Here is a 12,804-nt window from a genome sequence, read left to right as displayed (position 1 = left end):
ATATTATTATTGAATCAAGATCGTTAATTACTTATTAATTGCACCCAAACGGATTACATGTGACTAGCAAAAAGTCGTAAAACCGGAGCTAACAGTATCTAGAAAGTGAACAACATATGTGTCATACTTTCAACAAAATACGTATCCGAACGAGAAACTCATCTAATTTTCGTCTACAATTTCCACTTGATTATGCCAATTTGCCTGAGCTTCAAGGCAGTATGCAAGATCTGAATTTTCAAAGTTCTTTTTGGATTTCAAATTGAGATCTAACCCTTGGATATATACAAACTCTTTTGTTGATTAATTATAAGAGTCATGAAAAGGCAAAGGAGGAGAGCGTTGGGGCTTAAGTTTGCTTCCCGGCCCTGTGACTCGCAATTAATAAAAAGGCCATGTTGGGTGGCGGCAAAGGGTGAAATAGAATGTGAGCTGTAAATCTCCCAGAGGTGGAAAATAATTAATCCAAACAAGCAAGAGGCTCCTCTCTCTCTCTCTCTCTCTCTCTCTCTCTCTCTCTCTCTATATATATATATATATATATCTATCCATCCATCTATCTATAAAGTCAAAGCCATGCATCCTCCCAACACAAAATTATGGCTTTTGGCATTTCATAGAACTCTAAACCTCATAGTCAAAGCCTTCAGCCTGCATTCGTGGTGGTGCCCATTTCTCTGAGCTTGAAGCACCATTGCCCCACTTGAGTTTCCTCACTTGTCTTATTCTCAATTATTGTTCCCCCCTCTCTCTCTCTCCAATCAGGTAATTTTGTATAAACTTGTATTGTTATTTGTTCGTATCATATCATAATCTATGGCAATATCGGGCGCTATAAGTTTGTCATTTTTCGGTTTCTAAAGTCGGGTTCTAACTTATCATATGAAAGAATCCATGATATAAGGTTGGTGTACAGATATAACCATCCTTTGATCATTAGTTGATTATTCCTAATACAGATAATACTTTGTGATATGAGAGTATATATGTACTTTTTGAAATTTATAGTTTCATTAGTTCTAATAAAATGAATTTCTGATGAAGTTTCCACAATATGAACTGGGATCCATATATATATCCTTTGATTGTTCGTTTAACTTCAATATTTTATCATCTATCGTAACGTGAATCATAAAAAACAATCTACTGTGCTCTATATAGTGCCGCGGCCCGACACCATTTCTCGTATAGTAATTCGGGTTTGTGAGATAATCATTTTTTACCGTAAGATATATGTCTCTACATATGGATGTTTCAGGGGCGTGAGATCGATATCCTAGAAGGGAAATCCTACTGGGGTTTCTTGTCCTTACGTGAATTGGGCTTACAAAGGGCTGTCGTATAAAGTAGGGCAAGTATATATAATGGAGAAAGAAGAGAACTACTCGGTACTGTACCATCCTTGGCCTTTCTATCATCCCTGTTTGTGTGTTTCTATTGATAAATCTTGTCAGCCGCACTGAAAATGTTGTATCCCTCTAAACTCAAACTGTGGCAGGCGAGTTTTCCCGGCTTCGACTACTCTCTTGACCCCAACCACCACCTCCACCAGCCTCTTGTGAAGCCCCACAGCGGAGAGGCCTCGGGCTCTGGTGAAAGCAGTAACAACCATGGCATGATCGACTACATGCTCCACGGCATCAGTCCGGTGCAGCAAAATCAACAGATTGGTAATCCCGGGTTTTTTGGTTCTGGCCGTTTGGATAAGCTTAGCTTTGCGGACGTGATGCAGTTTGCGGATTTTGGGCCCAAGTTGGCCTTGAACCAGTCCAAGAACCCAGAGGATGAGGCCGGGGTTGACCCCATTTGTTTCCTCAAGTTTCCTGTGCTCAATGATAAGTCGGAAAGTCAGTCACTCATTGCCGATATCGACAACCGTGCTGATCTGTTCGAGGAAAATGATGGGGGTCAAGATGACGAAGAGGCTAGGGTTTCTGACAACATCAACTTGGTGCAACTCCGCGACGGTGGCGATCAAGATCTCATCGACCAGACGAATGCCACGATAGGCGAAGTGAAGAACAACAACAAGAGAAAGCGGCCAAGGTCGATCAAAACAAGCGAGGAAGTAGAGAGCCAAAGAATGACACATATTGCAGTTGAAAGGAATAGGAGGAGGCAAATGAATGAGCATCTCCGTGTTTTGAGATCTCTCATGCCGGGTTCTTATGTACAAAGGGTATCTATTTTTCATTTTTTTTAATGACCAATTTTTTATGAAAGGGATGACTCCTTATTAAGTTAGTTCATATAGAGGCCCTGAAAATCCTCGGGATTTTAAATTTGCTAGTCGTGAGAGTCCTGCATTGATGCAAATTTGAGCAGTTTTCATTGATTGTCTTGTAGGGAGATCAAGCTTCAATCATAGGAGGAGCCATTGAATTTGTGCGTGAATTGGAGCAACTTCTCCAGTGTCTCGAATCACAGAAGCGGCGGCGGGTTTACGGAGATGGTGGTGGTGCACCATCACAAATGGGCCAGTTGCCACCTCAGCCCCAGTTCCTCCCTCCTAACAATAATCTGCCAATCCCAGGTGACCAAATGAATAAGCTCGTGGAATTCGACACAGGACTTAGAGAGGAGACGGCTGAGAGCAAGTCCTGCTTGGCAGATATCGAAGTGAAGGTGCTAGGGTTTGATGCGATGATCAAGATCCTATCTAGGAGAAGGCCAGGGCAGCTCATAAAAACAATTGCAGCCCTAGAGGATCTGCAGCTGACTATTCTACACACCAACATCACGACCATTGAACACACTGTATTATACTCTTTCAATGTCAAGGTGCGTACTATGTATATATCTACACACACACACATATATATAGTATATCTATTTTTCTGGGTGAATACACGAAGTGATTAATCCTGCTTAGACGTCATCTATGCCCTGGCCGCTGAACGGTTTCAATAGATTTTGAACTTCTGCATTGCATGTAAAGTTGGCTTACTGGTAGTGCAATGTATCACAACTCATGGTTATTATATTTTCTAGTTAGCTAAAGACAAAATCAGAAAAATTTAGGACCGAGATTACTCTTCAGATGTAGTGTTGGCTAATTCTGTTTGCAAGACTGTTGATCTCATCATTTAAGCGTAACTTTTTTCTCTGTATGTCTAATCTCCCCTACTATTGCCATTATATGGATAATATGGATCTAAGGACGCATGATCATATAAATATTAAAGTTCACTGACATACACGCTTATCGCGTTTATTGCTTTTATGGGGCAGGTTGCAAGCGAAACAAGGTTTACGGCAGAAGATATAGCGTGCTCAGCTCAACAGATTTTCAGCTTTATACATGCAAACAGCTCCATGTGAGATTTATAGGTGCATGTACATCAACTAAATCATTCAATGCGTATGTGAAAGGAAAAGACTAAGACTATATGGACCCAGGCACGTTTTGTTTACCTTCTATATACATTGGCTTTTTTTTTTTTTGGGTTCATATATACATTAGCTAGTTATATGCATAGAAGATACCATGTGGACCTTTCTTTGTCATATATATATTTTCCCTTCACATAATAATTATAATACAGTCGTGCTTTTGTTTTCTTCTGGGGTAATATATTACATGATGAAATTTGTTTTATACATATGTACATTTTGCCATTGATGAGGTGTCGTCTGAATAGTACATGTGATAATTTTGGTCAAGATCTATATGAAAGATTCATGACGAAGGTGTGTTTATTTCAACTTAATTAACTGAATTAAAGAAATAGTGAAAGATTAGATATAAGGGTACAAACTACTTAATTATTAAGTAAAAAATTACTTAAGTAGAAAATTTTGACTTGATGAAATAAGTTATATTTTGTATTATTTATTTCTCACAAATTTTTTCTCATTCTTATCATTTTTCCTTCACCTCCTATACATTTCATCCTTTAACTAATTAAGTGCTTAATTTTTAAGTACTTAATATATCAAACACCACCGAAGAAACAAGCCCTTCTTATTCTTGTGTACTTCTTCTACGATGGACATATTCATGAACCTAACTATGTCTCTAATCCCTTGCACATTGCAAGAGTAGAGATCTCTTTTTCCAACATTTATATTTGGATAATCACCGGAAACATCTCAGCCAGGGTGCATGCCATATACCTCCACTTCAAATTAGTGTTCGAGTTCGTAGTTCTTTATTGGACATGTCTAGATTGGTGGCTTTAATATGCATTTGATGAAATAATGATTGATCTAATATAATGTTGAACATTCCAGGTCCCCCCTGACAATCAGAGAGAGAAATGCATGCCGTTTACCAGTGTCCGCATTGCGCTGATCATGATAATAAGGAACTATTATTGGATATGCATTTGAAGTAAAATTCCATTCTGGAAAGGTTGAATAACACTATCTTAGGGTATTCCGTTCCTATTATTATTTGATTAATGGAAATAATTAAAATTAAATATAAGTTTTATACAGTTAATCTTTTACCTGAAATATCGGGGGCAACACGAAAACTGTTGTATATGATAAGAACATTGAATAAATGAGAGTACGATAGTAATATATAATTTTAAGCTACTTTTGATCGTCAGGTTACAGATAAGAATCTAGTGGGATGAGATGAGATTTTTAATTCTATATTGAATTTACAACATTCTAATCAAGTATATGTTTAGATTTAGAATTAGAATGTTAACATGATATGACTAATATATAACTTAAAATAAATATTTTTAATTTGAAAAGAAGAAAATAAAACTTTAAAAATTAAAATTTAATTAAGTTTTCTTAAGAAAAAGGAAGCACGGCTCGCAAAAGAAGGAAATGGAGGGAGGAGCCATGGTTTTTAACAACTCTAGAGGGTGACGGTAATTTCGCCATGGCAGTATTGGTCGAGTCGGGCCACCATCACTTAATTCTCTCTCCCTCCTCCCTCCTTTCTTTTCGTAGAGAGGGTGGGGAGGGCCAATCTGCGGCGGTGGGAGGCTGCCGCACCTCTCTCCATTCTTCAAAATTCAACTCCTCTGGCATATTTAGAAAATTCAAGAGGAAACCAAGGGTATTTCTATCATTTACCTTCAATATTATCCTAATACCCCTCAAATCATCCTCGAACCAGGATTACTTGCTTAATAATTATATATTTTGAATCCCGATCCTTATTCTTGTCCCGTCACCACCAAACGCAATATAAGTATTTCGAAATCTGTATCTTAATCCCGACGACCAATGCAGTCTTAGTATATGGTATATATGTAAAACACATTGATCGGAAGTTAATGTAATTACAATAATTCTCTTGTTTCAATATCAAAATATTTTTCTAACAAAAATATCACGATATTATTTTGAAAAATGGTAAGTTCTTTACATTTATTTATTTCACCCGTTTACAAATTAAGAGAAATTATTATGTGGGGATACTTCACCATGGTATGATCCTAAGTGGCTAGACTATCAATCGTAATGGGTAATACACATGAGACTCACTCGTTGTTTTCACTAAAAATGGAACACAATATATTAGCAAAAATTGTTTCGTAACAAATAAAACAACATCAACATTTATTAGATCGTTGATAAATTATATATATATATATGTATATATATGATATAAAGAAATTTATCGCTCCATGAGACTCCATCAAAGGCAAGAGAAAATAAAAATTCGAGGTTAGTAACAACTTGAAAGGTTGATGCGTGCATGCACGCTGACAAGGTCTGATCAAATTTGGCATTTGTGGCAGTAAAATGATTAGCTCCTACGTTCAATCAGGTCCAAACAAAAGTAATTAAAAGAAAAAATGTCAACGGGCCTTCAACCCAAAGAGGTCCTCCTTAATTTGTCCTCATGGAGTTGACCTGTCAGATATCAATGCCTCCTTTGGTGGCATTAGGCGGCAGCTCATCTCTCATCAGATACTGTCATTTCTTGTTGGGCTCCACAATCCGATTGATATGTGAAGTTTCATAAAATATTTTATCAGAGCACAACATTTTCACTCTTTAGGATCAATCACCATTTTTTTCCCTACTTTATAGAACATTATTGAAGGTCTTGGCACCATACATATTTGTATATAGGTTTCACTTCATTTTGGCCACAAATTTGACCCGTTCTTCCTTGACCAAGTCAAAATCCTAGAGATGCCGAATTTCAAAGTGCAAGAAATAGACAAGAAATAGAAAAGAACAAGACGCTCATGATATATATTTTTTTCGATTACAAATGAGACATGTGAATTTAGAGGGAATGAAGAAATAAAAGGGAAACAAAGCGTCTTATTGGTGATAATCAAATTAAAAATCTCGTAATCTCAGGTTGAGGGGATGATAAATTAACTGGGTCGGGGTTGATTATAGAAAGTCATGGACATCAACGGATGGAGAAAGACTGGCAGGCGTCGCCTTAGTCGCCTCTCTTACGCTAGCATAACACGGGATGGCTGCTATAAACAAAAAGATGATAATGGAGAAATCACTGAGAAATAACTTTTCATTTCACGTAAAGCTATGTATTTGAAAAAAATTAATTTGAATTTGTTGAAATTAAATATTGGGTGATTCTACGATTCTTAAACATCGTATAAAGTGAAAACGCAGCATATAAACATATAAGACTTTTACCTATTATTTTAAGATGAAACTAGCTTTTTAAGTTCGTGCATTGGACAGGTTTCATAAGAAAAATGTATCTATATTTTGATATATTTATATATATATTATTTAGTTCTATTTAAAATTACAAATTGATGAATAAGAATAAATAAATAAATAAAGCTACTAAACTAGAAAAATCAATTTCAAATTTGCATTAAAAATTCACTCAACAAATCATAGTTCAATCAAGAAAAAAAACTTGAAGAAGATTATTAAAACAATCAATATCGAAACAATCAGTTGGAAATTTGCATTAAAAAAATTCATTTTACAAATTAAAATTCAACCAAATAATAAGACTAAATAAATAAAACTAATGAACTTCGTGAATCCATTAAATTATGAAATAAGAATAAAAGAAATATTCAAGATATAAAAATTAGAAAAATCTTACAACATTGAAGTGACACTCATAATGGAACAGGAAAATATATTCTATCAAAACAAAACCTCAACAATCAATTTCAAATTTGCATTAAAAAATTAATTTTAAAAATCAAAATTCAACCAAAAAAAGAGAAAATTTTGGAGAAAAGGGAAAAAAGAGATTTGAGATTATATATATACATTATTATATATATATATATATATATATATCAAGTCCACTTATGCTTTTCCTTTGCTTTGCTTACACACACACATATATATATATATATATACATTAAGGTAATATATCATATCTTATCTTAGGGAAATGGTTTGAGATGAAGAAATCGATGTTCTCATGTAGCAAGAAATATTCATGTTGGAGTGTTTTTCAATCAAAAACTATTTTCTAGACTTGAGGATATTTTTCGATAATTTTTTTCTGCTCAATTGTGCTCTAAAATCCCAAAAACTGTGAAAAGAAGTTTTTAAACAAGTTTGACGAAGGACACGCCATTATTCCAAACAAAATCAGTTCAGCTCGAAGTAGTTGAAGAAACTTCAGTCAAAATATGAAATTTAGAATGGGGGTGCAGTCAGCAGGCGCGAGTCACAATCATGCTTGGGGCCTTAAGTGCGGTTCCTAACCGCACCCAGGGGTCAACTGGCCATCCTCATTTGGATGGCTAGCTGACACTCTCCAACCACTGAAAATTTTAAAAAAAGAATCTTTCGTTTTTGCCCTCGAGCTTTCGTTATTTGTAAAAGGGTCATCGACTCCCCTTTGCATATAAATAGAGTGTTATTTTCCGAAAAAATAACTATTGGCCAACTTCATGTGTTGAGATTTTGCCAAAATAACCTTAAGACACTAATCACACCTAAGTTCATACACTTATATAATAGGATTTGAAGAGTTTAAACCCGATTCTGTTATTTCCGAGCACGAGAGTTTGAATTGTTGCCCGAACTAAGGTGAGGAGAGGCTCCACGCCTCTTTTCAACACTGAGATAGAGCTTCCTAGCTCCTATCTTGGTCGATTTGTGCTTTAATTACACGTATATGTGTAGATGAGTTGACTGGGTGGATAGTTTGTGTATTAGAAGCTAATTAGGATTAATTATATAGTATCATGGTTAACTAGGAGTAAACTAGGCTAAATGAGCTTGATTGCCAACGAGAAAAGACTAATTGCATATTAACTGGACTTGATTTGGTGTTAATCGAGTCAATTTGTGTATAATTAAGTGTAATTAGTAAAAATTAACTTGCATATGTGCTAGTTAATTCTAATTGGGTTTAATCTTACTTAATTTCTTGCATATACATTTTGGTCATGTAGTAATTAGGTCCAATTTGTGGTCAATTAGGTTCAACTTCGCTCAAATCATGCATAATCAGACTAATTATGAACTTGATTACGAATAATTAGGCTAGAATTCGCTTAATTAGTCAAAATTGGCATGAAATTGAACTCGTGTACATTCCATAATTTTTGGTAAATTAGGCTTAGATGAGTCAATTTGATGATTTATTGCTCGATTAGGTCTAATTAGGGGTAATTAATTTCCTATTGCTTGGAATCACGCTTAATTAGGTTTGATTGACCTTAATTAGCTTAAAATTAAACTCCTAAATTTTGCCGAATTGATCTGAGAGTCAATTGGTTGATTTAGTGGTCAATTAGGCTTAATTATGGGCTAATTGTGGTCATTTGACTTGAATTTTGCTTCAATTGGTGAATGGAGCCCTTTTGTATGTATAAATGGCAATGTGGCCGAGTGGGTTAGTGTCCATTAGTTCCGATTTTGCTTAATTAGAATCTAATTAGGAGTAATAGGTCAATTTAGGTGAAATTGACCTAATTAGTGTTTTGGCCTTATGAATTGGAGTCCAATTGGATGTTCTTAGATTGATTAGTGTAAAACACAACCTCTTGTATGTATATGGCCAAACCGTGAAATTGTTGTGTCAATTTGTAATAATCATGCACACTTGGCCTAGTTACACGGGACTAAGGATAAATAATTACCAATTAGATTGTCATAGGCCCTTAGGAAGGTCTTTGTGACCTTGATGTTAGGTCACTAGGACCCAAGTCCCTTAAACCAACTAAGGACAATCACTTTGCTTAATCAGATTAAAAGCCCCACTTTGTGTGTAAATTATTTAAAATTGGTTAACTATGTATGTTAACGTGAACTATGGGGATCAAGGACAACAAATCCACTAATCAAGTCCTAGGACCTAAATTGAATGTCAAATTGACCTTAAGGGGATTAGGTCTTTTTTTTTTTGTAGATTTTTGGGGACTAATTGACCTAATCATGTAAAAATTGCATTGTTAATAAAATTAGAGAAAATCGAATCAGTCGTGAATAAAACATGTAGATATAGAAAACTAGACTTAGGATTTTCCTAGGTTACGGGCCCTACGCTCGTTTTCCTCTTTTCGGGCCCTTGGCCAATTTCTAGGCCCACTTGGTCAACTTTTGTTAATATTAACCTGAATGTATAACTCATGGATGTCTTGGCTTGAATGTATGGCACATTTGTATTTTGGCCTTAAGGTATGACTCGTTTCATTTTTCTTGCCCCGAATGTGTGACCCATCTTTCAGAGTCGGCCTGTTTAATTTTTTTACAAGCACGTTAGTCGTGCAGAGTCTGTAATTTGTAATTTATTTAATTGTATATTGCGAATAAGGCCTTGACCTTAGGTTAAACAACTCGACTTTAAAAATAAAAAGTTTTAGAAACTATTAGGAGTCCAAGAGAGTACATAAATGGTGAGTTATTGGCTTGCGGGCCTCTAATATCGTAACAAAGCCCTTAGATTCATTTCTCTAGTTAGAAGGCCGAGTCAAAATTAAATCCTTTTGTGTGTTTAGTGTCTTGACCCCTCATGTGACTTAGGTATCTCACCGGCCAAATAATTGGTGTAGTGGCGATTCCAATCTAATTGGGTCTCAAGTAACACGGACTAACTGAATTCCGAGTCGGAGGCGGAGGCCTAAAAACCACGCGCATCCCGACAGCTGCATTCCCGGAAATGCCATTCCCATCCGCTAAACCTGTTCCTTCTGAGAATGCTTTTATCCCGCTCTTCAATCTTATTCTCTTTCCGATCCTGCTACAGATTCTCTTTCAGTTGTGGAAACAAGCCCCCTATTTCTATCGGTTGAGTAATACAAGCTCCTTAAGAGCGTATTGCCCCTTCCCCTGTGAAAGAAAGAGGTTGATGCATTCCGCTACCCGAAGTAGAGGTTTCTTTCTCCCCCCTTTTCTTACTGTCTTTCTTTCGTTTAGTTATGTGCTCGACAACCATTGTTCGATTCCCTGACATGAGTAAGTTGTTAGCTCTCTCTTTCTATTTTCCCCATGAAATGAAGCGGTTTGAACCTTCAGCCGATAGAGAAGAGAGCGAGTTGAGATATTCACACCTTTTATGTAAGGTGTCTAGCAAGAGCAAGCTAAGGGCATTAAGTCTGCCTCCCTTTGCATAGAGGTGCTCATTGTCTAGCCAATATCTCCAAAGAAGCCCCCCTTTCACTTTCTTTCTACTTAATGCATGAGCAAGCTGGTTGTGTTGCCAAAGCTTTTCCACGCAAAGTCATATTCTTGCAATAATTCCTGCCATCGCGCTTGCTTAAGGGACTACTTTTTCTACGTCTTGAAGAAGGTGTTGGCAAGATTATCAGTCACCACAACTGTCATTTCCTTCTCATGCGACGAGTACTTCTGCTTTGCCCCGTCTAACTTCCTACTTTCAAAGGAAATAAAAAACCTTCCTGAACCAGCACTCCTCCAATGGCATTGTCTGAGGAACTTCGAAAGGCTACTCGATGTCAGGCAATCGTAGGACAGGTTTTGTTGCCCTTTCAGCCTTATGCTTGTCAAATGCATTCTTGGTATGCCACTGTCTACTGCCACTTGTGATCTTTCTTGAGTAAATCCGTGAGAGGCCCTTTTAACAATTTTTGATAATCGTTAGCCAAGCCAAGAAAAGACCTTAACTCGGACACTTTGGTGGGTGGAGTCCAATCCACAAAGGCCTGCACTTTCCTCCTTTGGAAGTGCTGCCCTTAGAGAAGTCCATTCTATCATCAGCTCGCACTGCCTTCCTTCAAAGCCTCTAGAGCCTATAGGTGGAGTACTTTTAAGTTCCTTTATTTTTAAAAGTTATGTTAGGTTCTTAGTAGCAGCTGGTGACCTTTTTCTCTTTTACTTCACATAGCTTTTCGTTTCCTTGATAGCTGGATGTTCTCCAAAAGTATGAAAAGCTGGAGGACTTTGTACCATCCACTCCAGTGTGGTTGAATTCTGTTCAACAGCCCAAGGACTTGCAGCACATCTTTTGTTATTTTCATTGCTTGAAATGATTGTTACGATCACGAAGAAACAACGAATCCCAACTACGGATATATAAGAGCCAAATCTGCTGAGGGCATTCCATCCAGCGTAAGCATATGGATAATCTGGAATGCGACGTGGCATGCCTGAAAGCCCTAAGAAATGCATCGGAAAGAGGTTTGGATTAACTCCAAAAAAAGTGCTCCAAAAATGGATCTGACCTAAAGTTTCAAGGTATGTTCGGCCAAAGATTTTACCCACCCAATAGTGAAATCCTGCAAATAAAGCAAAAACGGCTCCCATGGAAAGTACATAATGGAAATGTGGAACCACATAATAAGTATCATGTAGAGCAATGTCTAGCCTTGAATTTGCCGGGACAATTCCAGTGAGCCCTCCTATGGTGAACAAAAAAGATGGACCGTACAACAAATAGCATGGGTGTTTTGTATTGTATCGAACCTTCCCACATGGTAGCGATCCAACTAAAGATTTTGATTCCAATGGGGACAACTATGATCATGGTAGCTACAGTAAAGTAGGCACGAGTATCGACGTCTAGCCCCACGGTAAACATATGATGAGCCCAAACATGAAATCCAAGAACGCCTATACTGATCATGGCATAAACCATGCCTAGATACCGGAAGACTAGTTTTCCCGAAAAATTTGAAACGATATGACTTATGATACCGCAGCCAGGCAGAATGGGAATGAATATACACCTCCGGATGACCGAAGAACCGAAATATTTAATGGCATTTGTTGCACTAGGATATGCATAAATACTTACATTTACATTAGGTACTTTGTTCTATCTTTTAAGTCTTTTTTTAATTTCTAACATTAAAAATTAATATTTTTATATTTTCAATTACTCCCCAAATTGATGCAAATCGTAGCACGACTTCAAGGGATCCAGTTCAAGTTCCAATTGGACCGATTACGCGAGCACAAGCAAAGAAGTTTAAAGATGAACTCAACGGGCTGATTCAAGAGGTTTGAACTCAAGCAAACTCGTGGAGGCCCATTGGACATGAACCACGTGATCAACAAAGATGCATCAACATGATTCAAGTTCTAGAAGATTCTAACCAAGTCTATGATGCAGAGGATTAATCCATGATAATGCCATTTTCTAAAAGTTTCTAGAATTTGTTGAAAATCAAGAGAAGATATCATCAGATTTGTTTAAAGTTTAAATCTGATGGAGATATTCTAGAAATATTTAGATTTCATGTCTTTATAGATTAAGTTATATCTTTATAGATACTTTAGATTTTATTTTCCTTACTTTACGATGAGACATGGCCAAATTATGATTAGTGTTGGTCTATATATATTCATCTTGTCAATTTTTAAGAAAATGAACATTTAGAAAATTGTGAGAGTATTCTATTTGGTTCTTGAAGAACTAATTTGAACTTATCGGAAATTTCCGTGGCGTTCATCATCGACTTA

The 12,804-nt window shown here is 36.6% G+C and overlaps 1 protein-coding gene across 3 annotated transcripts; it reads left to right on the top strand.

Annotated features, from left to right (window-relative positions):
- The first annotated feature begins 561 nt into the window (after positions 1-561).
- Positions 562-4,365, top strand: LOC116213073 (transcription factor FAMA). 3 transcript variants are annotated; one of them, XM_031547883.1, is made up of 5 exons: positions 562-765; positions 1,259-1,388; positions 1,499-2,179; positions 2,347-2,781; positions 3,232-3,560. In XM_031547883.1, the coding sequence occupies exons 2-5, from the start codon at positions 1,365-1,367 to the stop codon at positions 3,319-3,321; spliced, it is 1,230 nt and encodes a 409-aa protein (XP_031403743.1). In that variant the 5' UTR covers positions 562-765; positions 1,259-1,364; the 3' UTR covers positions 3,322-3,560. The 3 variants fall into 3 exon arrangements, 2 of the variants coding, with proteins under 2 accessions (XP_031403743.1, XP_031403742.1); XR_004157993.1 differs by lacking the exons at positions 562-765; positions 1,259-1,388 and adding an exon at positions 4,234-4,365 and having other exon boundaries at positions 1,451-2,179; positions 3,232-3,399; XM_031547882.1 differs by lacking the exons at positions 562-765; positions 1,259-1,388 and having other exon boundaries at positions 1,451-2,179.
- Positions 4,366-12,804: the final 8,439 nt, after the last annotated feature.

Source organism: Punica granatum, chromosome 7 (assembly GCF_007655135.1).
Source record: "Punica granatum isolate Tunisia-2019 chromosome 7, ASM765513v2, whole genome shotgun sequence".
Classification (NCBI taxonomy): Eukaryota; Viridiplantae; Streptophyta; class Magnoliopsida; order Myrtales; family Lythraceae; genus Punica; species Punica granatum.
The sequence above is the reverse complement of the archived record's forward strand: the minus strand, read 5'-3'. Positions and strand labels throughout refer to the sequence as shown.

Excerpts from the sequence above, each read along its gene's own strand:
- LOC116213073 (XM_031547882.1), top strand. The coding sequence starts at position 1,466 with ATGTTGTATCCCTCTAAACTCAAACTGTGGCAGGCGAGTTTTCCCGGC. Across the intron at positions 2,180-2,346 it reads CGGGTTCTTATGTACAAAGG|GGAGATCAAGCTTCAATCAT; the intron begins GTATCTATTTTT and ends ATTGTCTTGTAG. Across the intron at positions 2,782-3,231 it reads TATACTCTTTCAATGTCAAG|GTTGCAAGCGAAACAAGGTT; the intron begins GTGCGTACTATG and ends TTTATGGGGCAG.